General features: G+C 44.1%; 1 protein-coding gene, 1 non-coding gene and 1 pseudogene across 3 annotated transcripts; 1 reads left to right on the top strand and 2 right to left on the bottom strand.

The window, feature by feature from the left end:
* Nucleotides 1-802: 802 nt before the first annotated feature.
* Nucleotides 803-1854, bottom strand: LOC140707043 (protein FAM83A pseudogene; annotated as a pseudogene). The gene has a single exon (XR_013545016.1). The product of XR_013545016.1 is annotated as a protein FAM83A pseudogene (transcript).
* Nucleotides 1855-6349: 4495 nt separating this feature from the next.
* Nucleotides 6350-11303, bottom strand: FAM83A (family with sequence similarity 83 member A). Its single transcript, XM_020796513.3, has 3 exons — nt 9046-11303; nt 7529-7696; nt 6350-6478 (listed from the first exon to the last, which is right to left on the bottom strand). Exons 1-3 carry the CDS (start codon nt 9526-9528, stop codon nt 6350-6352), a joined length of 780 nt encoding a protein of 259 aa, XP_020652172.3. The 5' UTR covers nt 9529-11303.
* A 3559-nt stretch (nt 11304-14862) lies between these two features.
* On the top strand, nt 14863-14935 carry TRNAM-CAU (transfer RNA methionine (anticodon CAU)). The gene has a single exon. It is a non-coding gene; the product is annotated as a tRNA-Met (tRNA).
* Nucleotides 14936-17315: the final 2380 nt, after the last annotated feature.

Genomic DNA, 17315 nt, shown 5'->3' with positions numbered 1-17315 from the left:
TGTGCTGATGTGAAAGCCACAATAGCCAAGTGTTTCTGGAAAAGATTTATTGTGTACTGAAATAACAAGTATAAATGAGTAGTTATACAGTATATAGATATATTAGATAAGATCTTTTACATGTATTCCTATATATATATATCTTTTTAAAAAGTCTTCCTCCTTGGTCACACCCGAAACACTGTGAAACTTCTTCTGACTTAATATGCCTATGCAGTAATCTACCCTAGTTTATACAAACAGGTGGTTAAAATATGTCTGCATCGTCCCACATCAGAGTTACGGAAACTGGGATAGATGAAGCATAGTTTAATCCTTCCCTCAAGGGGGGTATACACTTGTCAATATATCCCATATTACCATATTCAAATAAAACCTGGTATCAGATTTTATAGGTCCTGGGATTTTTTTCTCCAAAAACATTTATTATTTCGATTCTCCTCTAGTCTGAAATGGCACAGTCCAGAAATGGTCATATACTGTATACTGTTTTCAAATGCAGTCTTACGAGGGACTCTCTCTCATTCCCTCTTTCTTACAAAGACACACACTATTCTTTATGTGAATGTATATATGGATGAACTAGAGGAGATTCTCCTAACTTTGTACTCTCCTGTGGTGAGAGCTGGAGGTGCAACTCATCTGGAGGGTACCAGATTCCGAAGGATGTGTGAGGCACTCACTGCTGTAGAAGGAAGGAAGGTCTACTCAGAGAAGGGTGCCACTCTTGTTGAAGGTCATGAAACATCTGCTCCTGGATTAGCAAAAAGCTCTGGAATAGCAGACTCTTCAAAATCATGGGATGTGGTGGCGCTGCGGGCTAAACTGCAGAAGCCTGTGCTGCAGGGTCAGAAGACCAGCAGTCGTAAGATCGAATCCACGCAACGGAGTGAGCTCCCGTTGCTTGTCCCAGCTCCCGCCAACCAGCGGTTCGAAAGCATGCAAATGCGAGTAGATTAATAGGGACCACCTAGGTGGGAAGGTAACAGCGTTCCATGTCTAAGTTGCACTGTCCATGTGACCACGGAAGATTGTCTTCGGACAAACGCTGGCTCTATGGCTTGGAAATGGCAATGAGCACCGCCCCCTAGAGTCGAACACGACTGGACAAAAATTGTCAAGGGGAACCTTTACCTTTACCTCAAAATCATGAATCCAGTTATCCACACATCTCTCTGTTTAGGATTTCTCCTCATCCTTGGATTTTGAATTCTTGCAGCCTCGACGCAATCATCCGATCAGGTTGGCTTTCTGAAGACATCTCCAGACTGGATTCATCTGTGCCCTGTTGAAGTCTTCTTGTCTCCTTCTCATAGGCCTGTAAATGTTAATGTTGTTGTACAGAACGGCGGGTGAATCCTTGATGTACTGCCGCTGGTAGTAGTTGACCTGGATACCATTTGGTGGAGGTGGACTGGTCATGTAGGTAGTGTACCCATGGAAAGAGTGGACCCTCTGGAGAGGCGAGGGTGACACGGGGTGGCTGTTAGAAAGAGGAGTCCTCGGAGGCTGCCTGTTTGGTGACGCACTGTCGTTTGACAGAGAGCTGAAGGGGTCTGATGGGGTCCGGATGCTTCCTCGGTTACTGCTGTTGCTCACGCTGCCTTGGGTGGCTGCCGTGCTTTTGTTGAGCCAGAAGGGCGAGGTGTGTGATGGAGGTCTCAGCCCTGCCACAGGCTTGGACAAGGCATAGAGGTGCCGAAATTCTTCATCAAAAAGCTCCACCACTTGGCCAGTTAACTTGCAGAGGATGTTCCGATGGACCTGGCCACACAACCAGGTGAAACTGGAGGAGAAGGGGATGGGTAAGTGGCAAAGGGCAAAAGATGAGTTAAGTATCTGTGTTAGAACGTTTTAAGGGCAAACGTTGCTGAGCGTAACTGAAAAGGATGACGGTTGGCCATAACCAGCTTGGGAGCAGCATACCTGCAGATCTTGGAAACGTTACCTATTCAGCCATGCTGGCTAGGGAATTCTGGGAACTGTAGTCCAAAAAAGAGAAGTCATTATGCTGCTCTGAGTACTTAGTTGGTGGTCCTACCACCCTATCAGCCTGCCTGTACTCAAATGACATGATCAAAGGGTCTTCTTTTGGTACTCCAAACGAAGGAGCGCCTTCCTGGTATTGGCGCCAGTCTACAATATCTGTCTTTCTCAGTTGTTCACCTGACATCAAATATATACTTAAGCATACATACGTATGCACACACACGCACACCTATAAAACAAAGACAGGCTTATCCTAAGTGAGACTGTTGGCCCATCTAATCCAATATTGTCAGCTCTGACTGTCAACAGCTACTCTCCAGAGTTTCAGGCTAGATTCTTCCCTAGCACAACCTGGATTGGTGTTTTGTGCTAGTCTTTGAAAGTACAGTACAAACCACAACTTATCCTGCTTTGCTTCTGAAATTGGGATAAGAATAATGTTCTTCAGGGTGGTTAACATCCAGGTTGTTTTCACCTTTGAATGTCAGGTGAGAGGCTTGTTCATGTAAACATTTTAGATGAAGAGAATTTCTACAAACTTCCTCACCTAGAAATGTGTACTGTGACGTAGAAACACCATAAACAATAACGTTGGATGAAGTGATGGGAAACAGCAAAACAAACCGACAAAACCCCCACCCTAAATATAAGCAATGTTAATGGGCGTGCAAGCTTTTAGTTAATAAAGTAGCTTTAATTAAATGTCAACCAATTTGAAGGAAATTTCTTCCTCCCTGGATGCAAGATAGCTACGCCATCCCTTAGACCTCTGCAAGGAAAAAGACTAGAAGCTTAAGGGATCTGAAGGGGCCTTGAAGTTTTTTCTCCCTTGATGTTCTTTCTCCATGGCAGTAAGAATAATAACCTTAAGAACTGCCAAACAGGAAGGGACCCTATTATTGAGTCCAATCCCTATCAGGGAAGCACAGCGGGGAATTGAACTCCCAACCATACCTAAACCATTGAGTTACTCCAACAGTTCTAGCCCTGCTCTTCTTTAACTACAAGAAAATCCCTGTTCAGCCTATTTTTTAAAAAAAGTTCATGGCCATTGCCCATTTTTTTCAACATATAACAGAGCTGGGTTTGAGGGAGGATTTCTGCATAACTTCACCTTGTTTGCTGAAAACATCCAAAGGTGCGGTCAAAGATTGCTTAATGCTGCAAACATTTTCAAGAGGAAACATATTTATGAGGCGTTTTTAAAGAAACAAAAAATCTAGGTGGGATGTTTTCTCCAGCCCAAATCCAACCCCGTTTCATCAAAGGCAGTTTCTCGGGGGGAAATTTTACCTGGAATAAATCCAGGATTTTGTTTCAAAGAATACGTCCTGCAGCGCATCCAGTCACGTTCGCCCATTCTCCACATTAAAATCACGAAAGTGTCAGATCATTCCAGAAATGAATGTTGTGTGTATGGGGGTTGGGACTGAGGGTGTTGTAGTCAGGTTTCAGGGAAAGTTATTTTTCCAAGTTCTGAGGTGATCTTGTTTGGCGGAGCTAGCCTCAGCCATTTTTGACACCCGAGCTGAAAAATCCCATATTCTTCCCCTCCCCCACCGTGCCATCAAATCTAATGGAAATTTTAAGAAATTGCAGATTTGATGCCCTCAGTTAGATTGAGAATCTCTGTCAAAGGGATCTGCCTGACTTTACAAAGAGTAGGGCAAGTTGGCTGTTTACAACAAGCTGTTGCAGCTCACCTTGTAGAACTAATCAGGAGAGATAAGAGTCAAATTGAAAGCAACAGGGCATGAATAAGCTTAACTCTTCAGGGATAATGGAAACATCACCAGAGAAAGCAACCATGCATAATATTATACCCACTCAAATTGTGATCAGTACTCAGGAATCTCATAATCTTAATTTTTTTAAAAGTAAGCTATGAATGTCTGTGCCAATACTTGCCCTTTTCCTCCCCATCAGTATCATCATCATCTTAGAACTGTAGAAGTGGAAGGGACCCTACGGAATCTATCCAATGTCAAGGAGTCACAGTGCGGAATTGAACTCCTAACTTCTCCTTAACCACTGAGCTCTCCAGCAGTTTGTGCTAAAGTCCTTCCTTCTTGCTCCTGCTCCTCCTTTATGCGTTCCTTCCTACTCAGTGCCCTTCTGCCATCTGGAAACAGTGGGTCCATCAGGAGGGGATTTGGGGCCAGAAGCCAAGGCCCCTCTCAACAGAATCAGCGGGGAGGAGTGTAAATGCGGCTGGGCTACCACATTTGGGTGTATATGGAACAACTGATTGGTTCAAAATTGGGAAAGGAGTACGACAAGGCTGTACAGTATATTGTCCCCCAGCTTATTTAACTTATATGCAGAATACATAATACGAAAGGCTGGAGGAATCCCAAGCTGGAATTAAGATTGCTGGAAGAAATATCAACAGCCCCCGATATGCAGATGATACCACTCTGATGGCAGAAAGTGAGGAGGAATTAAGGAACTTTGTGATGAGGGTGAAAGAGGAGAGCTCAAAAAAATGGTCTGAAGCTCAACATCAAAAAAACTAAGATCATGGCCACTGGTCACATCACTTCCTGGGAAATAGAAGGGGAAGATATGGAGACAGTGACAGATTTTACTTTCTTGAGCTCCGTGATCACTGCAGATGGTGACAGCAGCCACGAAATTAAAAGACGCTTGCTTCTTGGGAGGAAACCGATGACAAACCTAGACAGCATCTTAAAAAGCAGAGACATCACCTTGCCAACAAAAGTCCGCATAGTCCAAGCTATGGTTTTTTCCAGTAGTGATGTATGGAAGTGAGAGCTGGACCATAAAGAAGGCTGACCGCTGAAGAATTGATGCTTTTGAATTGTGGTGCTGGAGGAGACTCTTGAGAGTCCCCTGGACTGCAAAGAGAACAAACCTATCCATTTGGAAGGAAATCAACCCTGAGTGCTCACTGGAAGGACAGATCCTGAAGCTGAGGGTCCAGGAATTTGGCCATCTCATGAGAAGAGAAGACTCCCTGGAAAACACCCTGATGTTGGGAAAGTGTGAAGGCAAGAGGAGAAGGGAATGACAGAGGACAAGGTGGTTGGACAGTGTCATCGAAGCAACCAACATGAATTTGACCCAAATCCGGTAGGCAGTGGAAGACAGGAGGGCCTGGTGTGCTCTGGTCCATGGGATCACGAAGAGTCGGACACGACTAAACGACTAAACAACAACAACAAAAAGGGGTTAAGCAGCTTCCAGAGATCCAGGAGCCAGTACAGCCCATCCCTGGACCTCGGGGGGTGACGACCCACCCAGACTAGTTTTTTTCAAAATGTTAGCAAGAACAGGAACGATGGAAAAACCTTGAACATGGAAAAATGGTCAAGTTTTCAAAAAAAATTAAATTATTTTGGGGTGGGGGATGGGCTAGGTGTGCTCTGCTCCCACAAACTGGGGCAGATTTGCCTCCTGCTGCCTAGACAGCACATCAGGATTTTCTAAGACGAAAGGTTCTTTCATCTAAAATTAATTTAAAATTTGGAAGGGTTGTGTGTGCAGGGAGGCTGAGACACCTGGGAGTCACATTTAGGTTCCTGGGAAGCTGTAATATAGTCCACAGATATCAAGTTGCTCACCTCTCAGGTAAGCAAGTAGTACACCGAATCATCTTGGGTCTTTTTAAAGGAGAAAGGGGGGATAAAAATATTTTAAATAAAATAAAGGCAGAAGAGGTGTAAGGTAGTTAAATCCGGGGTTTAGAAATTATCTGACTACACCACTGGCTGGAAAATAGACTAATCTGCTCTCCCAATTACTCCTTCTGGGCCATAAAAAAATGAACTCGCAGGAATGAAAAGAGCTGCATAGCCTTGGGTCCCCTTATTGGGGAAAAGGCGGCCTATAAATAAAATACTGTATATAACCGACCAGACAGGCGGGATATAAACAAACAAACAAACAAACAAACAAACAAACAAACAAACAAACAAACAAACAAATAAATAAATATAAAAGAAATAGCTTATTCTGGGACAGGCAGCAGAGAGCAATCTTTGCTGTCTCTTTCAGAATAGGATGCCTAAAGAAACATGTGCAGTGCTCACTAATTATGTATGCAATATGGTCTTGAGCATCAGAGACCATCAGCTTCCCAATTGCTGGGAATCATGAACAGGAAGGTGTTACTCCATTCATGTTCTGGTTGGAAACTTGCCATTGAGGCACATGGATGCCCATGGTGCGAAAAGAATCCTGCACTTCATAAATCTTTGGTCTGATCCACCAAGGTACTTCATACATTCATCAAAATAGCTCTCTTTCTGTAACGGAATGTATATCATGGAGCTAGTAAATAAGACAAGGTACAGTGTTGAATGCATCCCTCTTAGAAAACAAAATACGATGGGTAATCTTACCTGTAGGATCCAGACAGAACATATCTCCAGTCTGAGATGATGAATTTTTCTTGGATTTGACCAGAGAACTTCCGACCTGATTTGGCACAGTAAATTTCCCCCGTAACGGTTCGCACAGAAATGTTCTGGTAAGTTATCAAAGAACATTATATGTCAGTCATCGTCTCCCATCCTAGCTTACCTCACAAGGGTGTTGCAAGGATAAAACTAAATGTTGCCTTGATCTTCCTACTCAGAGGAACAGTGCCATGATATGTGTGTTCATGTGCACATACAGTATATATTATATAGATATAGATATGTAGACATGCCTTCATATAAATATAAATAATACCATTTAAATTCTGATATACTCTTGATTTTTGGTAAAGGCTTCTGTCTTCTGGCAGAAGGTTCCCATGGATATACAAAGTTAGGCATGCAGGGATATACAGGCATTTAGGCCTGCCAGTCACTGCAACCTCCATGTTCATCACCATCATCCCCTGAAGTTGTTTCAGTTGTATGAGGGGAAAAGCATCCTCCAGGGAGGACCCTGGAAACAGTCCATGCTCGGTAGGTGTGGAGCACTGACTGACTGTTGAAGAAGGGAATAGAAAACAAGGTGGGAGAAGGGATGAAACGGAGGGTTCCCTAAGAAGACAATATGACTGGCACCCTGAACAGTTGACCACTCCATGCTACAAAGTTTTGCAGCAAGCCCCACTTGTTCTGTCATACCCGTGCTTTGGACACCGCTTATTCTGACCCTTATTCTGATGTTTTATTTTCTTTCAAAAGCATGCAGAGAAACAAAGCCAACACCCACCCACAACAAGACACACTAATCACCCATCTACAGAAAAAGACAAAAGCCTATCTCACAGCTATAAATACTGCACTCCCAAGCCAACTACACCAGAGCACAGAGTGCTGTCCTCTGAAGATGCCGGCCACAGAGACTGGCGAAACGTTAGGAAGAACAACCTTCAGAACATGGCCAAAGAGCCCGAAAAACCCACAACAACCAACCTTAGTTTGTTTAGATCTTGGACAAGAAAAACTTTTTGCTGCCTGAAGCCTTCTGGGGGGGGGGGGTAGTTCATAAAAGTAATTTTTCCCAAACTCTGATCCTGTGTAAGGATAACAAATCATGTCCACCGGAGGGGGATTTTTGTAAGAGAACTCAACCATACCTTGAAGTGCTCTTCAGCAACCTTCAGCTTGTCACACATTTCCAGGAAGAGCTTTAGGTGGCAGTGGTCAAGCAGCAGGTAGACAAACACCCTTCGCTTGTTGGCTGCTTCTAAAACATCACAGAATATCTCAGCATCAGTGAAGACATCCATCAATATGGCCAGTACCTACAGTGGAGAACAGATGGATGTAAACCAAGCAGAAAGACATAACAAGGATCTGAAGACATTGGCCCTGTTCAGCAGGCGACCAATGCCATGGACTGGAACATTTAGCTAAACCTTGTAGAATACTCTGAAAACTTCACTATCTCATTCATTCTGGCCACTATGGGGGGGTTAATACCATAATTCCAGGTGTCTCCATAGCCTAGATAAGTAATTCTAACTGCCAAGGTATCTGTTGGCATATAAATCCCAGCATCCTAAGCCAGCACAGAAAATGGAGAGGGATGATAGGAGTTACAGTAATCATCATCACCATCACCATCACCATCACCATCACCATCATCACCATCACCATCACCATCACCATCATCATCATCATCATCATCATCATCATCATCATCATCATCATCTCTAGAGCAGTGGTTTCCCAACCTTTTAAAAGTTGTGACCCCCTTTTACAATAGCGAGGTAACTTGCAATCACCTCCTGCTATGTTGGCCTAAAAAGGCATTTTAATGGGTTAAAGTTATTCCCTCTCAGAAAGTTAGCGGGTTTTTTTTTTCCTCCCCCATAGGGCATGTTTTTTTCACCCATGCACATACACAATAACTTTAATACCCCGCTCTGAAAGGTCAAGGAAGACATTATTTAACAAGGGCTACAACACATATAAGGTGACCCCCCCCAAAAAAAAACAGTTTGCAACCTCCTTGGTGCTAGAGGGACACCCTTGCCCTTCACTGCTCGAGGGGGATGGTTTTGCCAGGGTTAACCGAGCTGAAAACCGCAGTGTCCCGAGACACTTTGCTGCCTGAAGCACATGACAAGATGGCACCCCCTCCTGTAATTCCTGAGGCAGACACCGGTGGGTTTGGTAGCTGAATTGTACTTCAACACTAGCAACAGGACAACACCCATCATTATCCCTGAGAAAAGGAGACTATTTTAGGGGGTGCAGGATAAGCTTCCTGGCACACAACCCTTCATCCTCCGACAGCAGGAGGCGACCACCCAGGGGGAATGTTTGGAGGGCCGTCGTCTCACTCTGCCTAACGGTAGGGCTGTCCCTGACAGGAAGATACAACGGATCTGTTCTGCGGTCTCAACTTGTACAGTAGAAGGACTGTGATGACCACATAGTTGACCCAACATGCCTGCCTGCTTCTTTGAGCTAGCTTTGTTCACCCAATTCCCATCTCCAGATCTTGAAGAAGTTCTTTTTTCTTGGACTGCCGCTCCTAGAATCTCTTGGCCAGTTGACTGGGAGATTCTGGGACCTGTATTTCCAAGAGAGAATGAGAGTGAGAGAGAAAGAGAGAATTTTCAAGTTCCAGAGCCCATTTCCATACCTGGGAGGTCTTGTTGATGCAGCGTCGTATCAGGTCCCGAATATTACTGTTTTTCTCTGTTTGGAAATACACAGTAGCACTTGACTTCTCTTCCAAGTAGGGCTTTTTAGCCACGTTCCATGTGTGGAGAAGGGCTGGTTCGCTGGCCTCAGATACCAGTGGGAAGTAAGTTCCCGACGGGAGGGACCTGGTGTCATTATTCTGTCTGGGTCCCGTTTCTCCATCCGCATGAGTCTCATTAGAATAGTATGGCTCCCTTGCATTTTTCTCGATATATTGAGTTTCCACGGATGACAGGAAATCAACTTCTCCTTCTTCTTCCAAAGCCTTGAAGTAGGACTGAACCCCGCCATCTAAGAGGGCATCCGTGGCCAGACGCACACTTTCATTATGATTAAAATCCAGTTTTGCTAGTCGGAAGGAGGAATTTTTGACTTCTTCCAGTCGGCGCCGAATCTTACCCATGTGCCTTGATCTGTTCATGTTTCTCCACCAGACTCTTTCCCTGAGATGTAGAGTTGGATCTGGTCTGCCTCGAAATTTAGACAAAACAAACAGCAAACAACCCCAATTTTAAGCAGCAGTGGGTTGAACCACACACCTTCAGCACCTGTACATGCTAGTTTCCAGACTCTCTTTTCTTGTGATTTTCAAAGGCAGACAGAGTCCTCCATACCTAAGGCTAAACGTCTCAGCCTTCCCTCTCCAGATTTCATAGTATGAGTGCATTCTGGAACTTAAAAAAAAATAATTATACAAGCTTAGCAGATGCACTTCTCCAACAATCACGTTCCAGATGGCAATCAAGTCTGAAAGTGATTTGTTTGCTGAACTGAGAAAATCACACCTTCTCCCTGGGGCTGAACAAAGGAGACCCAGCTGCTCATTATCCACCTTTGATTTCATCATCTGACTTCCTTTTCTCTGTCATTTAATCTGACGGGGCAAGAAATGAAGGTGGTACTCAGGGAGAACATGCAAAAGCATTCCTGAATAGAGTTGGACCAATTTTTAAGGCAGCTCAATGCTTTTACAAAAGCTACCAAGGAGCAAAGTAAATTCATATTTATACATAAGAGATCAATATCACTAGAAATGGGCTGAAGGACTCTGTGTGTGTGTGTGTGTGTGTGTGTGTGTGTGTGTGTGTGTGTGTGTGTGTGTGTGTGTAAGGACTCTGTGTGTGTGTGTGTGTGTGTGTGTGTGTGTGTGTGTGTGTGCATGTGTAAAACTGACATATAGAAACCCTAATAGGGCTTTCAAGATAAATGAGATATTTAAGGGGTTTTACCAGTTCCACTTCCCCACTGAGTTTCCCTGGCAGCACAGGAATTTGAACCCTGATCTCCAGAGTCCTAATACACTACACAATGCTGGGAATCAGCTGTATGCATTGCTACAAAACTCATCCTTTTCTTCAGCCATAATAATCACTGCATGCAGAATTTGTCTGCATTGTGCAATGCTGTGGCAGGTGAAAATGGCCTCAATGTTTGGTTTTGTCTGCAAAAAGCAACAGCCTGGGGTTCTTATCTTTTTAAATAGATTCAAGGCTCTCTGTCTCTCATGACTCCAAAGATAAAGTTCAGACTGAGTAAACTGAAAAAAAAATGGATTTATTCGAAATGTGGTGTTGGAAGACAGCATTTTGAAGGTATCCTGGACTGCCAGAAAGATGAACAAGTGGGTCCTAGATCAAATCAAGCCATAACTATCTCTGGAGGCAAAAATGCTGAAACTGAGGCTGTCCTACTTTGGGCACACCCACAAGAAAAAGACAATAATGCTGGGAAAGGTGGGAAGCAGCAGGAAAAGAGGAAGACCAAATATGAGATGGACTGTCTCCCTAAAGGGAGCCACAGCTTGAGTTTGCAAAAGCTGAGCGGGGTTGCTGAGGACGGGACCTTTCAGATATCTCTTGGTCAGTGGGTCACCATGAGCAACTTGATGGCACATAACAACAAAATAGCAACACTGTATATTACATTGCTTTTATTTGTATTGTTTATTTATTTAAAATATTTTACTCCGCCCTTCTCCTTGAAAAGGACCCAAGGCAGCTTACAACAATGAAAAAGGAGTACTTAAAGTTGAAAACAATGACTATACAACGGTGGTTAACATCATTAAAAGACAATATTTAAAAACTACAAACAATTAATAAGGGGGCATCTTACATTACTGACAGGCAATATTAAGGCAAAGATCAATAAGTATTCAAAAGTTTTAAAAATGTCACTCTGAGAAATGGAAAAGAAAAAAAATGGAAAACACAAGTAGTACGAAAAATCCATTCAAAGCAGTAATGCATAAAAATCGATCTAAAATCGTGTTTTTAAGGTCACAGGGAAAGACACGTGTTGCATTAAAATAAGATCAAAATATAACAAAATGTTCTCTGGTAAAGAGCATTTATGCTAAATATGACATCTTTGTTAATTAATACCCTTCCAGATTTGCCAACTACCAAGTCCAGGGACCATGCTAGCTGAGGGACTATGGGGGAGGTGTAGTCCAGAAATATCATTTTCTTAAGGTCTGGGCATTTTTCTTGCTGATCTGTGGAGTAAAAGCAATACTAATTGAGAAAGATATTTAGATTCAGTGATTGCAGCTTTCATAGTCCAGAGCAAAGTACTAAGCAAAGAATCCAGGCATGGAAGCCTATGAACAGTATAAAAAGATCACTTCCAGGCACTCTTCATGCACCAGCCAGTCAAATTGGTTATGTAACCTTAACGGGTCGTTGGCATTAACCGTCAGTTGCACGACAGGCTCAGAGGGTGAAAAAAAGCATGTTGGGAGCAACTTATTCATTGCAGTTACACAGGAGAGAGGCAGGTGGACTCATGAAGTGGACATGTGAATAATGGCTTGTCAGCTTCAATCATACCAATTGAAATCTGACACATTGATCACATCTGGTTGAATTACTCTGTACTCTGCCTGTTTTATTTTGATCTTCTAAAGCAGAGATGAGGAACTGAAAGCCCTCCAGGTGTTGATGGACTACAAGTCCCATCACCCATATCCAACACATTTCAGTGCATCTGGAAGCTGCTGATAGTTGTCGTATGGATAATTTTCACATTGCCAGCCACTTATGGCTGCTGATGATGAAAGGATAATGATGATTGTGGTAGTGAATTTGCTATGGTTCAACATGTTCCTCTCCCTTTCTCTGCCTCTTTCTCATATACTCTAGTACAACTTGAGACACCCCAGTTAAGGTAATTTGTAGTACATTCAGGAACAAAAGACTTGCAAAAAAGCAGCCATTTTACAACGTATAAACAATTTTTATTGCATTCTGTCACCTCCAATATGCAGATGATGGCAGAAAGTGAGGAGGAATTAAAGAACCTCTTAATGAGGGTGAAAGAGGAGAGCACAAAAAATGGTCTGAAGCTCAACATCAAAAAAACTAAGATCATGGTCACCTCCTGGGAAATACTGGGAAATAGAAGGATGGAGGCTGTGACAGATTTTACTTTTTTGGCCTCTGATGGTGCAGATGGTGATGGCAGCCACGAAATTAAAAGACGCCTGCTTCTTGGGAGGAAAACAATGACAAACTTAGACAACATCTTAAAAGGCAGAGACATCACCTTGCCAACAAAAGTCCTCAGAGTCAAAGCTATGGTTTTTCCTGTAGTGATGTATAGAAGTGAGAGCTGGACCATAAAGAAAGCTGACCGCCGAAGAATTGATGCTATTGATTTGTGGTGGTGGAGGAGGCTCTTGAGAGTCCCCTGGCCTGCAAGGAGAAGAAACCTATCCATTCTAAAGGAAATCAACCCTGAGTGCTCACTGGAAAGAGAGATCCTGAAGCTGAGGTTCCAATACTTTGGCCATCTCATAAGAAGACTCCCTGGAAAAGCCCCTGATGTTGGGAAAGTTTGAGGGCAAGAGGAGAAGGGGATGACAGAGGACAAGATGGTTGGACAGTGTCATTGAAGCTACCAGAATCAATTTGACCCAGCTCCGTGAGGCAGTGGAAGACAGGAGGGTCTGCCATGCTCTAGCCCATGGGGTCACGAAGAGTTGGACATGACTAAACGAGTAAACAAGAACTGTCACATGAAAAGGTGATGCTGATGGCTATTTCAGTTGGCTTGAAAAGGAGCTCTGGGCAACCCTTCGCAGGTTGGGGCTTGCCATGTATATTGGCACAGTGGACCCTCCTACTTAAGGGGTGGTCTGCCTTTGTAAAGGCAGGCTTCAGCAAGTTTGGAAAACTCAGCAGTGGCCAGAGGATTGGAAAAGATCAGTCTACATCCCAATTCCAAAGAAGGGCAGTGCCAAAGAATGCTCCAACTACCATACAATTGCACTCATTTCACACGCTAGCAAGGTTATACTCAAAATCCTCCAAGGTAGGCTTCAGCAGTATGTGGACCGAGAAATCCCAGAAGTACAAGCTGGATTTCAAAGGGACAGAGGAGCTAGAGACCAAATTGCTAATATGCGCTGAATTATGGAGAAAGCCAGAGAGTTCCAGAAAAACACCTACTTCTGCTTCATTGACTACGCAAAACCACAGCAAACTATGGCAAGTCCTTAAAGAAATGGGAGTGCCTGACCACCTTATCTATCTCCTAAGAAACCTATACGTGGGACAGGAAACAACAGTTATTTATTTGATCTCTATCCCGCCCATTTAGACAGAGTCTACTTTGTTAGAATTAGATAGGGAAGAACTGATTGGTTCAAAACTAGGAAAGGAGTACGACTAGGCTGTATATTGTCCCCCAGTTTATCTAACTTATATGCAGAGTACATCATGCGAAAGGTCGGACTGGAGGAATCCCAAGCCGGAATTAAGATTGCCGGAAGAAATATCAACAACCTCCGATATGCAGATGATACCACTTTGATGGCAGAAATACTTTGGCCATCTTTTGAGAAGGAAAAGATCCTCATGTTGGGAAAGTGTGAAGGCAAGAGGAGAAGGGGACGACAGAGGACAAGATGGTTGGACAGTGTCATTGAAGCCACCAACATGAATCTGACCCAACTCCGGGAGGCAGTGGAAGGCAGGAGGGCCTGGCGTGCTCTGGTCCATGGGGTCACGAAGAGTCGGACACGACTTAACAACAACAACCTTTGTAAATTCACACTGACAGGACAAGCCGTAGGCAAGGAGTTGAATGGTGGTTTCCACACTAGACTTGTGGACATGTTCTGTGGAAAGAGGACCCTGGGCAGAGAAGCACGACCCTTCAGCTTCGTTTATAATATATTCTTCTACCCCAGAGCCTTTTCTTTCTTCTGGCTAGCCAAGCATTATTCTCCAAAAACGTCTGATCATTAATTGGGTTCTATTAATATGTGCAACAACTAGTTACGCCCTCAGGCATTTATTAGTTCCAGGCTGCGCTCGGCAAAGCTACTCTTTGGAGTACAACTCCCGAAGTCAACAGGATTCATAGGTTTCAAGCAGAACTTGGACAAAGTTCTTTTTTGGACACCTTTTTTGTAGTCCAAAAAAGTAACTTTTGCAGGGCACTCCTTTCTGGGCCAAACGGAGCGGGTCTTGATAAGGACCGGGGGCGGCAAAATATTAATCTGATTTCGATCCGCTTTTCCCCCTCAGACCACTGTCACTGCACTTAATCCACAGCCAGCGCCGGAGAGGGGAGGGGCCAACGACTGTTCTCCGTCCCGCCTCCCAATCGCTCCGCCCACTTAACTGAAAACGTATAGCAGAACAAAGGCAGATGTGACGCACTCCCCCGAATTCTGGGCGGGGCAGGAGTGCCGCTCGCGCCTTGATTTTCCATTTCATGAGGGCACTTGAGGGGCAACTTTTCAGCCGCCTCGTTAGCGCAGTAGGCAGCGCGTCAGTCTCATAATCTGAAGGTCGTGAGTTCGAGCCTCACACGGGGCAGCAGGATATTTTTGGTTTTGGGACGGCAAACCTCAGGTTGCCAAGAGTTCATGTATTTACAGCGCCTCTATTGCCTAAATCCCAAATTGTTAGGGGAGTTTGTGAATCCACCCTCCTGTTGCTAAACGGGAGATTGTGATATTTTCAAACTGCAAGGAAAACAAACAGCTGCTGAAGGGGGAATGATACCCACCCTCTCAGATGGGCATTTAATCAGTTAAACTTGGGTGGAAAAGAGTTAATTCCACCATGGTTTCGATTCGCACTTCCCATTTTAGGAACTTTTCTTAGGAGATTAAAACTCAGGGAGTTTTCCCGGGCTCCCACATTAAGTGTGCCTAAAATTGCAACCTGAGGATGTTCTCCTATGCAAACCCTGGATTGTCCTAAAGATTAACCTATCGGACAGGGAACTGTGGTTTGGATAGAATAGGGAGATACAGGATGGTTTCCCATCAGCAAAAGTTCAGACAAAGATGCCTTGAAGCTCCCCATCCATTTGATCAGTAAGAGGTACCTATCATGAAAAGAAAATGGATCAGATCCCAGAGGATGAGTGAAAATTAGTGGGAAATCATCAATCATAAAAGATATGCAGGGAACAGCATTTGACTGGCAGTAAACAACAAGGACTTGAGATTGCAATTGGGAAAAAAAAATTAATCCATGCCTTAGATTGCAGGATTTGATCTGAAATCTCAGGAAAGAGGGCACTGCCAAGCTAGTAAGTCCCAAATTCTCATGGTTTTCAAGGCGTGCTATTTATCATGCTCAGAAACGCCTCTTGTCTTTTTCATGATCCGGCCTGCTTTAGAGCGGCTGTTGGCGTTGAGATCTTGCTGCTTCACTTAATCCTACGGGCCCATCAGCTGTTTGTTCTGAGGGTCTGTGGAACTGCTCGCTGCACAGCCGGCACATTTCCCTGCTGTTTACCCTTGAAGCAAAAGGAAGACCCTGTTGCTGCCAATGGGATCATCTTGGGCTCGAGGTACTGCAAGCCGGGGAGTGGATCACTTCCTTGCAGAGCCCTTATGCTCCCTGCTTGTAAACAGCATTCTGGCCACCCTCTGCATCGTCCATTACACACAAGCCTACTTGCTGAAGGCTCCAGTTCATGGCGCCACACCAGGAATCACCATAATCATCTTAAAACTGCAGAGCAGGAAGGGACCTGATGGATCATCAAATCCAACCCCTGTTCAAGAGGACCACTGGGGGATTGGATTCCCAGTCTCTGCTTCCCATTTGAATTCACAAGGGGCTCCCCCATGGTCTTAGCCATTGGCCCTGAAATCTTAGGCAGTAGGAGGCTTTTGAGCTAGGACAAGTCTAGTCCTCAACACTTTCCAGACCAGGACCCATTTTTAGCCTCAAAGCATGGGTGGGAACTCAAGGCATTTCTGCGCTGGTCCTTTTGGTGCAGATTGGTGCACCAAATGGGCAACATTTGCCCATTACGTTGCCACCTATAGAGGCCTTCTCCTTTTGTGACACCCCTTCCACCTAAATGGTCATGTTTACTTGATATTTTGTCTGAAAGGAAATTGAGGGTTGTCTGGATTCCCATTTGGAAGCCACATCTCCAGAACTGTTTCTCTTCAGGTCTTCGTAATCCTTATTGGAAATCCATCCTCCTCCTGCTGCTGCTGCTGCGTCTTCTCTGGACTTGGTTAAAAAAATAATAACTTGGGTCTGCCAATTAAAAGCTTCCAGTTGGAAGAGACCTCCGATATGGACACGAACTGTGTTGAACATAGCACAGCAGTAAACTCCATCCCTCAGAGTACCAAAACAAAATAAATCGTAAAGGCGGCAGCGACACAAAAGTTTAAGAAAGCATGGATATTGTCACTGTTGTCACCAAACCAAATAAAATATGACATCGCACAGATTATGGGGAAAATACTAATACAATCAGTGCAGGACGAAGTACTTTTAGAGGTACAAATAAATACTCTAGCTGGATAAGCCAAACTGAACATGCTAAAGATGGTTAGAATAACCAATAGGGGCTCCAGCAAGTCAGAGGCTTGGCTCCACCCTGTCTGATATTGTTGACAGTGATAACAAAAACAACCCTCAAGGATTGCAGGCTGGTTTCTTTCAAGACCCGCCTACAAGGCTGGGACCTGACCTGAGAATGTCATAGAGGGAACCTGGGTCCCTTTTGAGGAGAAAGGCAGCATATAAATAATATATAAAAAAATAAAATAAAATACCAGTGGTGCCTCGATTGACGAGGATAATTCGTTCAGTTGAAATCGCTGTTAAGCGAAATCCTCGTCAAGCAAAATGAAAAAGCCCATTGAAATGCATTGAAACTGGTTCAATGCGTTCCAATGGGCTAAATACCTCAGCGTCCAGCGAAGATCCTCCATAG

Source organism: Pogona vitticeps, chromosome 4, assembly GCF_051106095.1.
Source record: "Pogona vitticeps strain Pit_001003342236 chromosome 4, PviZW2.1, whole genome shotgun sequence".
NCBI lineage: Eukaryota > Metazoa > Chordata > Lepidosauria > Squamata > Agamidae > Pogona > Pogona vitticeps.
This window is presented reverse-complemented; position numbering and strand designations above follow the sequence as displayed.

Coding starts and splice junctions, on each gene's coding strand:
- FAM83A (XM_020796513.3), bottom strand. CDS start 9,528: ATGAACAGATCAAGGCACATGGGTAAGATTCGGCGCCGACTGGAAGAA. Junction 7,697..9,045: donor GCATCAACAAGACCTCCCAG/GTATGGAAATGG, acceptor TCTCCACTGTAG/GTACTGGCCATATTGATGGA. Junction 6,479..7,528: donor TTGCTGAAGAGCACTTCAAG/GTATGGTTGAGT, acceptor ATAACTTACCAG/AACATTTCTGTGCGAACCGT.